Genomic DNA, 17,793 nt, shown 5'->3' on the forward strand with positions numbered 1-17,793 from the left:
TTTTTTTGTTCCGACATCATATCCTAATTCCATGGCTACTAAATCCTCTCTTTTGTCCTCGTGTCATACAATATCTCCGAAAGGGTCGTATTCATGATTGGTCATCTCAAGCTCCCTACCCCTTTCTTAATATTAGTATTATTTTCGTTTTTTATTCGGTGTCTTCGTCGTCTTTGTTCGATCAAGAATTCATTAGTGCATAAATTTCTTTATATGAATAAAAAATTTGCATGTATCCTGGAGAGAAGCATGCACAATCTTTTACTTATATCATATATGCGTGCAGTTCACATGCTAACAATTTAAATATATGTGTGCGCTCATTGCTAATTGTTGTGCATATTGATCTCTTTTTGTATGACACATATGACGGCTCTAACTTAATTGATCAAGGAAAATACAAGCAAAACCCCTTAGAGAATTGCCTTTATCATCCTAAATAGTGTCTTTTTTTCCATTAAAAAAAATTACTTTTTATTACCATTTTTCGATGCTTTGATTGTCTAACGCTTGCTGTGACTCCAATACTCTCTGTATACACGGGCCAAATGTATTGACATAACCTGTTCATAAGTTATGTAAGATGTTTTACGGATTTCCATCTAGCTATGTCTCCACGACTATGTCATTGGATTATAAGGAAAGCAAATACCGACTTTCTACTTAGAAACCATAACGTGTGTCCAGAATTTGTATTAATGGTAATCAAGCATGAAAAGTCGTAGAAAAAGAGATTGTTTGGTACACGATATTCCTTAGAAATTCGTATGTAGTTATCTTTTGAGTTGCATCAATTTGAGTGATATTGCCTAATCCGTGAAAAAGTTAAAGCACCTATTTAAGAAGCTATAAGCGTGCGACTTTTATGACTGTGGGTTCCATCTTTTGACTTTCTTACTTATAACTCGCGGAGTTTCGAGTCAGAATTTCATTTTATTCGAACACCTCGTAACATTTAAAACCATGTCTGCTATAACATCTAAGTCCAGCTTAGATACTTTCTCAAACTTTTTAATTTTAAAAAGTTCACAAATTGATGGGGAAAGGGGGGGCTTTTTGGCTTGACTTCACGTCTCTTGCGTCACTCCCAAACATCATTTAACATCATTTCAGGAAGAGCTTGGACAACCATTTTTGATAGGGGGCAGATACAATATTTGGAACTGAAGGCAGGAACGGAATTGATCACCATCATCGCAATGGACACTTACCTAAATGCTAAAAATAATCATTCCCCATGTCTCTATGCCCATTGCCAATGAAGATCGAACTTCAGTAACTTCTGGTCAAATGTTATGGCTAGAAAAGCTACCTCCACACAGCTTCGAGAGGCTTATTTTCAACTGGCAGTAGGTAGAAAATATGTTGCTTGTTGTGGAATTGCGCAGATTACAGATATAAATTATTACGAGAATTAGTACGAGAATTTTTTTTTCCTTCACTAGAATAATTTTCCGTGCATGGCAAGCAGCAGTAGGCAAAACATTAAAAGAAAAAATTCGATGTGAATCAGCAGCAATGACAGCAAAAAGGCTAAAAATAAAAATAAAAATCACAAGCAATTAGATAACCTTTAGTATAAGGTTTCATGGCTGAATCGTTTTACATAGATGCCTATTCCAAGCTAGATACTTCTATGTAAAGTTCCCTTCCATCCTAAACAACGAGCGAATCGATGAAATTTAGCAACTGAATTAAAGAAGAAAATCGGTTCTAGAATGAAATGGGAATCGGCTCAAATTGTGTAATGACGTTCTTATTTTCTAGGGAGACCCCGAGAGAGGAATATACAGAAAACTGGAAGGAAGAGAGAGATACTATTTGATGTAAACAGGAACAAAGGCTCAGAAAAACAATCTCGGCCTCATCATTACAATCACTATCCCCGAATCCTCATCATGAGAACAATATTTGCAATTCACCCTCCATTTCTGGACTCGGCATCATTCTCAGCAGTCATCATTCACTAAATAATATTCCCTTTTTCCGAGTTCTATGTGGAGGCCTAATCAGAGGGACTGATCCAGTAATCAACCCTACCTTCGCCCCTTGCAGAGACATTGCTGCTGTCCAGGCTCTTGTCATTGTGAAACTCTGATGAAGACGAAGCCGAATAATTCAGCTTGCACCCATTGAAGCTCTGTGATGAGTTTCCGTAGTTCGTCTCGTTGAAAGACCTCAGCTGCTCCAATTCCTTCCCTCCGTTCGACCTGCCTCCTTCTCTCCAACCACCCTCGCTTGTCCTCGCCGTGTTCTCGTGGCTCACAAGCCCGTCCGGCCAGTTGGGGTTGAAGTTCGCGGGGCTCATGGTGAGTTCCTTTTCGGAAGAAGTTGCGGCTCCTCCCATGTTCCCTTGAGAATTCAAGCTGAAACCCGATAATATGTTTGGGGCACTGAGAGGGTCATGTGCGAGAGAAGGGAATGTGAGGACGTTGTTTTGCAGGGTGAGAGGGTTTTGAGGCTGTTTTTGTAGGTTCAATTGGAAAGTGGATGGAGAGACACTGTGTGAACCAGTGTTCCGGAAATTGTTTGCTATTGAAGTGGTGAGGTGGCTAATCGTGTTGCTGACCATGTTGGCGTCAAGCTTCTGAGCCGAGGGGCGGAGAGGATGGAAAAGTGGCCCAATCGAGCTGGCACCGCCGAAGAGGTCGAGCTTGCGGGGGCCTGAGAAGGGTGGGGCGGGGAACCCGGTGAACTCTTGCACCATTGCCCGGAAGTTCGTGGTGTCGGTGGTGAGGACTGTGGTTGGGGCACGCCTCGATGCTCGAGTCCTCTTCCGGGGGTTCCTTGCAGGCTTGGCCCGATCATCCCGCCCCAGCCGCGGCGCTTCGTGGACTAATTGCGCTTGTAGAGACGAGGATGATGAAGCTGGGTATGGCTGTCCTTGGCTTGCCCCTTGTGCAAGCAACATGCCTTGGCTGGACGAGGAGGGTCTGGGCACGGTGTCGGATCTCGGGTCAGCCCGGAACATGCCAAGATCGAAATGGGTGGTGGCGAGATTTGGGTTTTGGTGAGTGTAGGTGGGAACAAAAGTGGAAGCAGAATCATACAAAGAGGGTAGGTGGTTGTTTTGGTGGAAATAGGGAAATGAAGAGTGTGAACTAGAGAAGGGACCTATATTGTTGGTATGAGCCGAAGGAGAATTTAATAAAACCGGCGGGGACGATTCAGCCTTGGAGTCATCGTAATCTTCCTCTCCGCCGCTTGAAGATTGCATGCTCCCACTATTACCAGAATCCATAACACCCACAGAGAGAGAGAGAGAGAGAGAGAGAGAGAGAGAGAGAGAGAGAGAAAGAGAGAGAGAGAGCGAGCTTACCGGAAAGGTTGACCCTGTAAAAGCAACTGTTGACCAAAGAAAAGAGATGCTGATCTGCTTGCAAACTTCAATGGAGATGGAACAAAAGAACCGATAAAGCTATAGCTTCTAAGCGCCTTGATCTACACATCTGTCTGTCTGTCTGTCTGTCTGTCTCTCTCTCTCTCTCTCTCTGTGGCTGACTTCTTTGTAAGCTGGAGATAGAATGAATAACAAGGGAAAATGGTAAAACGAAAATGGGTAGATCTTTCTTGCAGGTGGAAAGAAGGGAGAAGAGATCCAAGATGCGTCAGGAGGTTTGTGACCTTGTTGATATTCTTTCTGGGCTCTTCTTCTTCTGGAGCTGAACTAGGGTTTCAGAAAGAGAGAGAGCGAGAGAGAGAGAGAGAGAAAGATAAAAGGGAAAGTTTATTTAACCTTTTTGTTTCGGCTCTAAAAGAAAGAAAGGGAGAGAGAGAGAGAGAGAGAGAGAGAGAGAGAGAGAGAGGGAGGGGGGGGAGGAGGAGGAGGAGGAGGAGGAGGTTGCAACCAACGTTTTCCACTCAGAAGAGATCGATCGATCCTCCACACAAAGGGTTTGTGGGGTCTCTCTCGTTTTGTATATTGAGAAAGAGAGAGAGAGAGAGAGAGAGAGAGAGAGGGGGAGCGAGATGGAGATGCTGGTGGCTGGCAACGGGTCAAACTCAGAGAGAGGGAGAGAGAGAGAGAGAGAGAGAGAGATTTGATGTATGAATGTGAAAGCAAGAAAGCGATACATAAATGTGGAATTTAGTGAAGCCTTTTTCGCGCAGTGCAAACGAGTATACATGAATCAGAATACAGAATGCTTGATAAAAGCATGGAGCGAACAAGAATCCCCCATGTTCTGATTTGGAGTAACGCTAAGTATATTAAAATTTAATTTGCAAAAACTTATATCTTAAATTGACACGGTATCATATAAATGGAGCACCCGATAAGAATTAACCTCATCTCCTCATATATTAATTTGAACGGCCAGTTTTGATATACTTTGCATTATCACATGGGAGAGTACAGCAAAAAGTTTTGCCTTTTTTGTGTGCGTTCACACTGATGAGACGGACTTTTCGGACGACCCTTTTAGATGCTTAAAGCTTATAAGAAATCTCTCAATTAAACTTAATTATAACTAGCTTTGGAGCCACCATCCATGTCCCAACAATGGATTTCGGCGCAAGCATGAAGATGGGGCTTGACATCTCATACTATACGTACCATACACCTATTTTATGAGTAAATCTACTTGTGCGCATGCTCTCGTCGCGTCATTGCACGAGGAAGATAATTTAGAGAACGCACGAATAAATTGATCGGCTAACCGAGGAATTCCTGGGTTACCTCAGCTTTTGACCGAGTCAGAACTCCAGAAACGAAAATTCCTAGCCACAATGATTTTATCAACATCGGGGAATCTTTTACCCTCGCTCGGCCCCTGAATTTCAGACACGAAAACACATACGTATCTCCTATAAGCAATAATCGGTCCGTGTCTTAATCTAAGCTTCATTCGTCAATGAAACCCTAATTTTGAATAACTCGGATTACACGACCCTTTTCGGATAGGTGAGTATTCAAAACCCAACATCGATCCATCCACGTCACAAGGTCCTCAGGATCGTTGCAACGACATGATCACGTTCCATCTTCTCCCAATTTAAATATTCTCCGAGGTATCGTCTAAGAAATGTGGGGGAAGGATAGATCGGTTGAACCACATCACAGTTCGATACGACCATGGTAACCGAAATAATACTTCTTTAATTCGTTTGCGTGATCGAAGCTCGTGCGCAGGAACAGGACGAAGAGGAGAAGAGATGTAAAATAATAAGGGGGGAAAAAGCAAGAACGGCACTGTGTGGGGATGGACGTCTTTGTCATAGTACGTGTTATTATATTCTCTTTAATGGCTATTGGCCGACCCTACGAAACCAAATCCCGAAACCCTAAAGATCCGAATTCTCTCACGTCTCTCCATGACTGCACACCTTGCATAACTTCACACGGAATTATTGGAAAATTGCAACCAATCTAATTAAATTGCTGCCTGTCACGTATTAACGATTCATGGAGTCTTCACAGTTCGTGTTCTTGCGCAAGGCATGTGGGTTGAGGCGCGCGGGCGGACAGGTTTCGTGGGGGTTTCTTTTCATGCTGCAGTTTGTCTGTAGATCGATCGAGGCCCACGTTTACTCTTCCATAATGTTTTATTCGATCCGTCGCTCGTCAGCTACTGCTCCCCATTGAATTGATTGGCAAGTTTTGGTACTTTCTAAGGACGGGTGAGGACGTTTGATAGATGTGGATACCCCGCGGTTGGGAGTGTGGTCGCACAACGCATTACTAAGGTGTCCTCACCTCGAGTGATTTAGCCCCATATGCCTAGGCCAAACAAACGAAATCTCCCTTCTCTCTCCCCCACAGCTACCACGTCCATATCCCGTGCCGCAAATCTTTCTTGTCACATTATAACCTATTGCCATCCTAAGCTCAAGCTCTCTCTCTCTCTCTCTCTCTCTCTCTCTCTCTCCCCTACCAAGTCGAGTGGCCGTGCTGCATATCTATCACCATCACTATTGTAACATAGCGCAAAATCTAACCGACTCTTACAATTAAATCAACGTAAAATTACTAAAGAAATGAATGAATAACTATAAAGAATGCGAGATTTATGTGATTTGATTCGAATGAGGGTTGGTAGCAAATAATTCACTAATAATTGGAGAATTGGAGTTATAATTGCTTACAAGCTCAATTTTTCCTCACATCTAAATTAAACCCAAAGACAACGTAAAAACATTATCTCATAATCTCTCAATGAAAACTCGTAGAGAGAAAATATGATACTACTCTTATTTGCTCTATGTATCTAATATGAAAACTCAATGTATCTAAAATTGAAGTTGAATATAAATAATTAAATAAATATTATTTCCTCACCAAAATAAGAAACCTTTTTTTTCTTTTCTTTTTAAAAAAAAAAATCCTCAAACTAGGGATATATTCTCAATAATCTCTACCTTGACTCAATGTTTGAGTTTAGTCATAGTGCTCATTGTCCATCTCAGCTCTCAAACGACCCAATGGGCGCTTAACAATCGTAGACGTCTATCAAGCCCAAGTTGAACTTGAATCTGTCTAGAGGGTAAACTTGATTGACATCTTCGTGGGATTCTCCATTGCAAGAAATATCTTCATGGTTACATACTCTTTTGGCATGTTAATTCTAACGCAGTAATTTTGGTCACCAGTGTAATTAATTCTCCAGTGATATCGTTGACTTCTAGCAGATATCACATCATCCGAATGTCCCATACCAACATCACTAATTAAGTCATTAAACCACGCCGCCTCTTTAGCTCCTTTGGTAATTATTAGGTTTCTCAATGACATCCTCCAAAACATAGCACAACAGCAGAAGCAAGGTCACAATCACAAAATATTCGAACATCTATCATGTTCCCTACATGACTCGGATTTCACAAACCTAGTTACTATCACACAACTTGAACTACATCCTCCAAACATATATCAATGTTTATCGTCCCTAATAAAATCAAGAGAATCCATTTCACAGTGTCACAATGTCTACCTACATTAATCGTATACATTTTCCTAACTGCATGCGATACATCAAGTCTAGTATTATCCACGACATAATTCAAGCAACCAATGGTACTAGCATGTGAAGCATGGGACAAGTGCTCCACCTCCATCCAAGTACATAGGAACAAATTAGACAATGTATTATATGTAGCAAGTGGGGTAAATACAAAATTTCTTAATTGCATGTTGAGGTGCCTTGACCCTTTCCTAATTGAATTATTTTGAGTCACTCGCAACATTCTAGCAATCTCTCTCTATATCTCCATACCCGAAATTGTCTCTATTACACCCAAGTTATCTATTTCAAAGTTCGCATGCTACTGTCACTATATCTCATCCACTTCTACCACCTCGATGCTTTATCAACTATGACCTTAGAATAACTGTTAGGCCATTATGGAATCTAGCGACTCAACAAACATTTACTACACTTTGAATATCTCTAGGCTCTTGTTAAAGCTCCATATGATCTAAACATTGTCTAGATCTTTCTCCACAATTTATCCATCACTCCTCTTTTGAAACAAAGTAGATTCGTTAAAGGTACCTCTTTGCCGTTCATAAGATTGGGCAAATCTTCCTTAGTGCACCATAGCCTTATCCCTTCAGCCTCATACACAGCCTAGAAATATGTACGTCCTTGCCCCTAGCTCTAGCGCGCCATCACTCACATGAGCATACGCAGGGCAACCGAACACTCTCAATCAGATGTAGTCAGTATGCTTACCTAATCGTGTTTCCTCATAAGTTTCCAATCAATTGTTAATGATGGTGATCTATTCACTAACCAACAAGCGATATTTACTACTTCACCCCAAAATCTTCATCTAATACAACATTGGAGAGTAAAGAGCAAGCTCTTTCCAATATAATTTTGTTCATCATCTCCACAATTCTATTCAGTTGTAGTGTGTCACAACAATGCAGTATTTCATATGCCTTCCTCTGTGCAAATTTGGCCAAGCTCATTAGAACATAATTCTAACCCTCTATCAGTTGGTAGGCACATGATCTTCTTATTTGTTTTTCAATCATTGCCTTTCAAGACTTGAACTGACCAAGCACTTCACTCTTGTGCTTACGAAGACAGATCTAGACTTTCCTCGAAACGTCATCAATAATAATAATAAAAAAAAAAAAAACAAAAACCAGACACTGCCTTGAGAGGGTCCCCAAAGATCTGAGTGTAGGCAGCCAACAATCTCTCAAGTTCAATGAGCCACAGTACTGAAATTCACTCTCCATACCCATGTCATAATGTAGAACCTCATCTTCTCAACTTAGTGACCTCCTAATAGACCCCTCTCACTCATGTGTCTAATTCTCACATGCCACAACCGTGTCTTGTCCTTACCCAAAGTCTCAAAGAATCTAGCAAACAAGCTTATCACTGTCGTTCCTTGGAAGTGATACAACCCACTTGTTATTTTTTCTTGTGTCATAGTAAGCACACCTTAGGAAACCTTTAAAATTCCACCTTCAGCGTAGATCTAGTACTCAAATTTGTCAAGAGCACTAATCGAGATAATATTCTTTCTCAACTTCATTACATGCCTTACGTCAATGAACATTCTCACCACTCCATTGTGCATTTTAATCTGAATTGTTTCAATCCCTACTATTTAACAAGTAACACCTTTTCACATAAGCACCTTACCACCATTCGTGCATTGATATGTAGTAAACTAGTGTCTATGAGAAGTCACATGATAAGAACATCCATAGTCAAGCATCCACTCATCACCCGATGAAGTCATGGTGACTGTTAACACAACACTAGCATCACTAGAATTATTATCTACTTTGGTAACAATTTTACGATCACTTGCTGACTCCATCTTAACTTCTTTACCCTTGCACTTCAAAGAATCTCTCCTATAGTGCCTTACCTAATCACAGTGATAACATTGATAGTTCCAAACATTGGACCTCGATTTAGAACAACTCTTCCATCCACTACCTTTGGACTCTCTAGGTTCTTCTCTAGCTTTGATAACTAAACATTGTGCCATATTTTTGCACTTACTTATCTTTTCGTAACTTCTTTTGCCACTCCTTGGAAAACAAGGCAAGCTTTACCTCTTTCCAAGTAATCATAATGCGCCTTTGTAGCAACGAATCAAGAAAGTGCTCAAAAGAATCTGGAAGAGATGCTAACAACATCATACCTTGTTTCTTATTAGGAAAGATGTAATTGATGTTCTTCAAGTTCATCATGACTTTGTTAAACCCATCTAAATGGGCTCTGATGGATATGCCTGCAATTATTAAAAACCTTCATCAGATAAAAGTGACTTAAGCTTTGCCTACAATCTTGCAACATCTTTCTTTTCAGCCAATTCAAGCAACACTTCATCTAATATATAATTTTTGCGTTCTCCATCAACTCTACTTTATTGGCCTCTTTCATTGTTTTTGGCAAGTATTCTTGCCGTCCAATCCCTTTGGCAAACCTTGGGTTGTAATAGGGCACACATTTTAATGCTCCACAACCCGAAGTTGATCCCATTAAATTTCTCATTCTTAACTTTCTCTCTCGACATAATTGCAACAATAACAATGATTAGACAAGCAGAAGGCCCAAATTAATTATAGAAACCTAATCTTAGCTTTGATACTAATCATTGTAATATACACTAAAGCTAATCGAATCTTGTAATTAAATCATTACGTTATCACCCAAAAAATAAATGACATACGATAAAGAACACGAGAGGTTGACACAGTTTGGTCCGAGATTGGTAGCTACTCTAAAGAGAGTGTCAATTGTAAATGATCTAGTATCGGAGAATCGAAGTTACAATGACAGCTAGAGACTATTAGTGACGACATGATGGCAGCAAGCAGAGGAGGAGTTGTAAGGTCTCGGATCTCTCCAGCATAAGGAGGGAATGGCAAAAGGGAAGAATTAAAAAAAAAAATATAGGTGTCGTCCTTATTCAAAGTGCATATAAGGTGATTTGTCAAAGAAATTAGTTGCACATGGTGTGATTAAACCCTAATTTTACAATATGCCAATCTATGAGTAACTATAAGTAGTGTGGAAGATATTGATATAAGTTGTGAATAATGTACAAATCCTAGAGCAACCATACATAGTGCAAGTAAGTCGTACAACTTCTCCATAAATCATTTAAGTCCTACAAATCTTTAAAATGATTCAATCAAGAAACAAAATTTAAGTATGGTGGATGTCATTTTCTCTTGCGAGCTAAATCATTGAAACACTTGATTTGCTAGAAGTATTTGATCAAATCATTTTAAGTGTATTAGAATGTAGATAGTCAAAAAGAAATTCTAAGACTTATTTGCACGACTTATCTATATCCTGTGTAGAAATTATAAGACTTCCCATAATATTATTTTATTGGAGTATGCTTTCTTTGTCAAAACAACTCATAAGCAGAAAGTAGTCTATGGGCTTTGGCCCCATCTTTTGGCAAACTACAAGCCTACTAAAATTGAAAATCACCTAAGAAAAAGTACTAATTTGGTCGATCACGTCATGATAAGCATGAGTGAAACTTTACCCATTGACAAGTGGGTGAAATGAAGATGTGAGGGTTGAGTTGTACTGAATTTCATGGTAGATAAAATTTACGCATTCTTTTTTATCGATAATAAAAATCGAGAAAGATTACTCAATTAATTCTAAATTTATTGTCTATTTGCTAATTTACTCTTAAAACTTTTTAAGAGGCCAATATTCGTGGACTTTCGCATGAAATTTCAATATAGTCATGTGCCGATCAATTGTTGTCTGAAATAAGTTGACATGATATTTTATAAGTTATCCATGTCAGGGTGCCAAGTAGTACAGTTGATGATGACCAAATGCAATGTTAATGATTTTAGATAGTAATTGGTCCGAAGAATTATATTAGAATTTCGTTAAATTAACATTTGTAGAATAAGAGTTAGACCGAAAAAAATTGAAAAAGTTTGAAGACCAATGGAGTGATGATCTCGAAAAATCGAATGATGTGACCTGATTAAGCAGCCGAGCCGATCGATCCGCGGTGGAAGGAAAAGCCCCGTACATCTGCTCAATCTTAATTAACGTGGAACGGTTGTTTAAAGTTTAACCAAATGTTCTGACCCATTCACGTGCACGTTGGGAGCGAAGCCAATGATGGGAATAGAAGCTGAGGGCGTGTTAAGTCATTCCCACCGAAACCGAAAGGGAAATCTCTTGAGAGCGTCAAACGAATACTCGAGCGCCGTCACACAGCTGCCCCCCACCGGGCACTGATGTCCCCACAAGACTTCCCCCACCCTTGGCATCTCATGGAACATGTCCATTCGGTGGTTAACTTTTTAAATTTTAAATAGCACGTCGCGTGATACTATAGACATTTTCGACGAACCACTCAAATTTTAAATTTCATCGGGAGGATCATAAATAAGCTCCTACCCCGATGGGTCAAATTTTAGGTGCTTTAGAAGTACCTTATGGCAAGCATTTCGTTACTTTTTTCCGGAAAGAAGAGTGTTATAACGAGACGTATGTGCTCCCGTGAATAAACTCAATCCCTAGACAGCAACATCCGAGGGCATTTAAACACAGTTCCATCCCTCTTATATCTCAAAAAAAAAAAAAAAAATTACCAAAAAATTTCTTGTCTAGGACGCATGTATGGGACAGCTCGGACGTAAACCCTAGCTACTACGACAAGCTCCAGGGATTTCTTATGTCCTTCCTAGTATTTGGACATTTGAGGGGGACAAAGGAAGAGACGTGGGGTTTGGCTACAGTTTTATCTGGTTTGGGCTTTCACTAAAAACTTACATGCCTACTTATCAGCTTATGGACCTCAAGGCAATCCATTTGATCGATTATTACCATTTAGATAGCTACTAAATCTGTAGCAGTTGCTGCAGCACGTGAGGTACGAAGATGATTGCGTGTGCAATGCTATCGTTATCAGTGAATCTAAGTAGCATCCCGAAATCATGCCGCAATCACATGGATCGATATAAAAGCCAAAATATCAGTTCCAATCAAGTTGACCGAATCGATGAGCCTATGAGAAATGTAGTTCAAAGATTGATTGAAGATGAATCGTTCCATAATAAAAGTTGTCTTTTTGAACACGACGAACTTTTGCGCATACTGATAATACGTGTGAGGAGCTATAGACTTCCAAAGAAATACCAAGTTTAGTAGGTTACTCTTGAACTGGCAAGACCTTAATTTAAATATGCGTCCACGTCAGTATCTGAATATTTTGAATGATCTAATGTAGCCACTACAGGGAAGTCCTCAGGCGTTCTGCTCTGGCCAGTAAATAGCATCTTCTTCGAAGATCATCCTTCTTAGGACAGGTCGAGCATGAATCTTGCTCCATCGTGTACTTCACGGATGTAAATCCCGTTTTGGAATGTACAGCGGGGGAAGAGAGAGAGAGAGAGAGTCAGAGGCGGAACTAAAACAGAGCTTGCATTTCCCCAATACTCTATCCCCAACCAAGAGAATGGATCACTGGAAAGAACTGATTATTGGAAAACTTGACAGCATCAGAAAGTATATTTTACAGGGTAAGAAGGCTCAAGGAAAAAAAAAAGTGTAGCTGTGACAAAGTAAAATTGCAGAAAACAGAGCCACTAGGCAGAAAGTGTGCCGCTCTTATTATTCTCATACCCTCTCACCTCTTCCAACTCATGCTCCTCGACAGCATATCTCTCGCCCCACCACCACTAGCCCATCTTTCTCTTGCGATGTCAGATGAAGCTTCGTGGACATCAGCGCCATATCTCATCACCGCCAGCTTTTCTGCCTTCTCCCTCTGCTCTTCTTGCTCTCTCTTCTCTTCTTCCATCAATATCCTCAGTTTCTTCAGCCTCTCTCCCCTCCCCTTTTCTCCTTCTTTACCCTCCTTTTCCTCTCCCTCATCATGATCTTCTTCTCCTTTCCCTTGTAACCAGCCTTTTGCAGGAGCAGATCTACACCTCATGAGCAGCAGAGCGTTTGGTGGAGGAGCAATAGGCGGGGCATCATCGACCAAAGACCGTTCCTTTTCTCTCCTCTCTTCTTTAAACACACTGCTCTGATTTTCCTGCAGCACCATGAACCACTTGGAGAATATTGTCCTCGAAGTCTCTTTCCCATCAATTCCTTCCGCACCCGAGTGGTTGTTGTGGCAGTACTCATAATTGTCCACCCCGACCTCATCATCACTGGTGGCCTCCGATTCAGGGAAAGTGCCAAAGCACCTGAGGTCGAACCTCATGCTCCTCAGGCACGTCAAGAACTGCATGATCTCTTTCTTGAGCCCTAGAGACTCCATCCACCCCGGCCTCTTCTTGTGTACCTTGTTCCTGCTGTTGTGAATCCTCTCAATCTCTTCCATCACGGACTGCCAGCTCTTGCACGCCGTGGCCGCGGCGGCCTTGGGCCGGACCTTGATCTGCCCGGCGCAGGTCACCTTCGGCGACGTCGGCTCCTCGATCTCGGGCCCCATCTGCTTGTTCTTGGCCCATAACAGAGGGCTCGCTTGGCCGAGCCTCGTGCTCGGCCTCTTGAGTTGTTGGCTCTGGTGACGGCGGCGGTGGGACTTGCTCGTCTCCGAAGGCGGCCTCGCCGGGCTGCAGATGGACTTCTGCATCAACGTCAGGTGCGCCCGCGAGGGGAAGCATACTAGCAGATCTGCTGACGGAGCTCCTTGGGAGTCTCCTTGCCTCTCATGGCCGAGGCCAACTGGCTTTTGCTCTCTCTTTCCTTCCCTTTCCGCCTTCCTTCTTCTTCCTCTTCTTCTTCAACGGACGAAATTATCTGTTTCCCTCAGATCTCGTGCGCGACGGGCTGCGTGCTTTGGTTACTTTGAGGGAAATGCCTGTGACGGGGTGTGCGTTTTTGAAAGAAAGGGGAAGAGGGGAGGGGAGGGAGTGACAAGCTTTCTAGTGCCTTTTGCCTCCTTTTAGTACGTGTCGGTTCCATTGTTTTATTTTCTCTTTTCAAAACGAGCACCTGTTTGTAATCGTTCCCTTCGGTTCCTGGTGGGGGTCACAAGAAGAGGCTTCTCTCTCACCCGTCACTTTAATTCCAACGCTTTCCAAGCAATTTTTTAAATTGGAGAGGGAGAGAGATGAAATGGGGAAGGTGAGAGACCCACGAGCACGAGCTTTGCTTCATGATCCAATCATAACCACCAAGCTGTGACGAATTGAATGGCCGGTTTTGTAGGCTCTTGCCGCTCGCCAGTAGTCCCCTCAATGCATACATACATCAACTCCAATAACCCTAATTTCATTTTTTTTTTCTTTTGTTAGAAGGAAGAAAAGGGTTATTGGAGAAAGAGAGATGCCAATAGACGAAAGAACAAACGATGGGAATGTGATAAAAGGAGGGGAAAAGAGAAAGGAGGCGACCGAAAGTCGGGTGGGACAAAAAGGAGGGGGGGAGTAATTGACGGATTGTAATGATGAAGTTTGGTAAAATGCACTCGAGAGCCTCGGAGTAGAATATGGCACCACCCCCTCCTATCTCTCCAGTCTTCTCTCCCTTTTCTTTTAAGTCTTCCCCATGTTTGAAATGCCCTTCTTCTCTCTTTCTAAGTAAGCATCATTACCATTGATACAGAGAGAGAGAGAGAGAGAGAGAGAGGGGGGGGGGAGGGGATTGATGTGATGAACTCGACCATACTCTCTCTTCGGCATGATATTGGGGTCTGGTACGGACCATGGGGACCTTTGAGAAAAGATTAAAATATAAGGGAAAAAGGTTTGGAGACAGATGAAGGCAAAAGCTTAAGCCTAATAAATCAAGGGGAGTATGATGTCCTTATGCAGACCCAGTCTGATCACATGAACTCATGTAAGACACAATTTATGTATTATTCTAACTCCGATCACATACTCTTATTTCCCTTTTCTCCCAATTAATTCAGGATTATAAGCCATGAAACGAAAGTAAATACTGCAGATCGCTGTGGCTAATAGAGCGTTGGCGTCCCTTTTCGCCGTCGCTCACCATTATTTGCTACACTTGCAGCTGCCTTCATCGCAGCTCGCACAGCTGCTTCCATCGTAGCCTTTGATGTCAAGCTTCCTTCGGCTTTCCCTTTGCAGACTCTGGTCACCACCGCTGCACGGCAACTCAAGGACAGCTTTGGAAGGGAATCCGGGTCCCTCAAAACTTTCTAATGTTACACTATAATCTATATTTTAAGAAACTTCACTTTTACTATTTATGTAAATCGTCCCCCCCTAAATCCTGAAGATTCTTTGAATTTCAAAGTTTGATGAAGTACAATAGGTAAGTTTTTAATCTTTTTGATACTGAATGAGGTGAGATGAAATAACTACGCATTTTCAATTTGAGAAATAATAATTTTTAGTGACATTAAGATATATTGCTATTTCGGCAGCATCAATAAGATGTCAAAAATGTTGTACTCTACATATATTTTGGGGAGACCATTAAAGAAAGTAATCGAATGTGGGTGTGGCCTAACAAGATCAAGAGCAATTTCCATGTCTAAAATGATAATTAGGTTACTTGGATCCCATTAATATTTGTTTTTCATTGATTAAACATTTTCCTGATCCTAACATCGCAGGCCCCTGCTTCCCTCATGGGCTTGAGCTTGATTCTGGATGGGTTTTGGACCGGGCCTTTTGGCCTCTGTTTCTTGCAATTTGAACCCTGGTTGTGGCCTTTGGGTCACAATCCATGATCATTTTCTAGATCGGTTATTCATATGTATCTTCTTTTACTCTGTCAAAACAAAACACTACAGTTTGAAAAGGCTGAAAATCCACAGTACTTTGGTGTTGGCACGGATTACCTCATTTGAATAAAACATCAAAGCATGGATCAGGAAGGTGTGGAGTATTTTAGGAAAAGTTGCACTTCTCCTCTCTCTAAGTCATTCTATTTTTAATTTGTCTAGTTATGTACTTCTTCTCTCACAATCAATTTCTTGTGACAACATGGATGTAGCACTCAAACAAAGTCGTGGAGTGACATCCATGTGAGCATTCTTAGGGTGCGTTTAGTTAGACTTTTGAGAAAAATCCTTAGGAAAATGTAAAGGACTTTAGGTAAATGGGGTTTTTCAAAATGCAAATTGCATTTGGTAAATTATAATTTAAAAGTTCATTATGAAGTAGCCTTGAGCAAATTAGTGTTTGGATAAGTTATATTTACAAAACCTTTATTATTTAAAAAAAGAAAAAAAATTCTTCGGTGAAAGGCAGCGGCCGCCGGCAACTATCACCGAAGCCGGTAGCCGTCGTTTGATGTTGTTGGACCTTAGGTGGCCCCTATAGACCACCAATGAGGGTTGCCTAAGGTCGAATGATTGCCGACGACCTAGGCGAGACCCTCGCCTGAGGTCACGTGACCTCGACAAGGGCCATCGATGGTCGGGTGACCCTTGGCGAGGGTCGCGTGAACCAGCCGAGACCCTTGCCGAGGTCGCCAATCATAGGCGAGACCCTCACTTGAGGTCACACAAGCCTTGGCAAGGGTTGCTTGTCGGGCATCGCGTGACCTTAGGTGAGGGTCTTGTCAAGGGACGCTCGACCACCAATGGCCCTTACTGAGGTTGGGCATCCCTTGGCGGCCCTCGTTGAGGCCGTGCGACCTCGAGTGAGGGTCGTGCCTAGGTCGTGTGACCCTCGTCGGGGGTTACTAAACCAGATCGTGCAACCTAGATACCCGCCAAAGGTAGCGTGACCCACCGGTGATGGTCGTCGTGGCCGTCATTGGCCTTTCTCTAATCCGTCGCTCGCCCTCCGTAGCCCTGCACAATCCGAACGTTAGCCTCAAGGAAGAAGATGAACGGTAAAAACAAGGGCAAAGCCAAAGTTGAAAGCCCAAGGCACCTAGGTGCCTTGGGCTTTCAGTCTTTAGAAGGCTAGCTTTGCTCTAATGGGGTTCTTAAAATTTTTCTCAAATACCTAATATTTGGCCAAAAGGCCTTTAGGTGTCCAAAGCCCATTGAAAATGCAGGTTCAAAACGCATCTTACTACTGCCTAAATTTATATCCACATCATATCTTAGTATTATCTACATCGATTAAAATTTTTCCACACTTCCATTTGGCACATGCATAGTTTATTTGCACCATACTTTGGTGTTATCTCGTGATAATGTCAACTAAATTTCATCATATTAGTGTCATGGAGATTTGATTAGAAAATTTGTGAAAGTATAAAAACGTGATTACAAAAGATGCGAATATAAACTTTGGAACCTACGCATGAGCTCCCCTTAAGTTCGTTAGTGACTACCACATGTAGAGAAACAATTTTTAAGTGCGCGATTAATGCAATAAAAAACTCTCAATATGAAATTACTTAACAACTTTATCCTAAAAAATTCAAACTTAATTTGCCATCTCAACGCTCAACATGTATAGAAAAAGATTGGCTTTACTGTTGAGAAAGACAACTAAAATGCTATTTCCTTTAAAAATCTTTATTGGTTGCAAGTTGGGTCGCTGCACACGGGGAGGCAATTGCAAAGTTCAAATGTCTTAGGCATACAACGTAACCATCCATACATAGGCAAGCCAAAGTCAACATATTTGGAACTTAAATTGTTCTTTTTTTTTTTTTTTTTTTTTTAAAAGTAAACCACGAAATCTTGATATATTTTAACTTCTAAATCATATGTCGGACCTCATCCTCGAATGTCATGATGCAAGATGATTTGACCCACATTTCGATTATTATAACAAAAATCTGGACATCAATTTAATAAACAGCCATACAGAAAGATACTCTATACTAACCATTTAATACATTTTTAATCAGAAAGAATAATGACCTCCCAAGAAAAGGGGAAAAAGAAGAAAAGAAAATGTTTACATTACACATTTTATACGAAAAACAACTCTTTTTT

The 17,793-nt window shown here is 41.4% G+C and overlaps 2 protein-coding genes across 2 annotated transcripts; both read right to left on the bottom strand.

Moving 5' to 3' along the window:
* Positions 1-1,732: 1,732 nt before the first annotated feature.
* On the bottom strand, positions 1,733-3,895 carry LOC104447935. The gene has a single exon (XM_010061688.3). It carries the CDS (start codon positions 3,239-3,241, stop codon positions 2,006-2,008), a length of 1,236 nt encoding a protein of 411 aa, XP_010059990.2. The 5' UTR covers positions 3,242-3,895; the 3' UTR covers positions 1,733-2,005.
* Positions 3,896-12,366: 8,471 nt separating this feature from the next.
* LOC104447934 lies at positions 12,367-13,599 on the bottom strand. The gene has a single exon (XM_010061687.3). The coding sequence runs from the start codon at positions 13,546-13,548 to the stop codon at positions 12,589-12,591; it is 960 nt and encodes a 319-aa protein (XP_010059989.2). The 5' UTR covers positions 13,549-13,599; the 3' UTR covers positions 12,367-12,588.
* Positions 13,600-17,793: the final 4,194 nt, after the last annotated feature.

The sequence above is a fragment of the Eucalyptus grandis genome, chromosome 6, assembly GCF_016545825.1.
Source record: "Eucalyptus grandis isolate ANBG69807.140 chromosome 6, ASM1654582v1, whole genome shotgun sequence".
NCBI classification, from domain to species: Eukaryota; Viridiplantae; Streptophyta; class Magnoliopsida; order Myrtales; family Myrtaceae; genus Eucalyptus; species Eucalyptus grandis.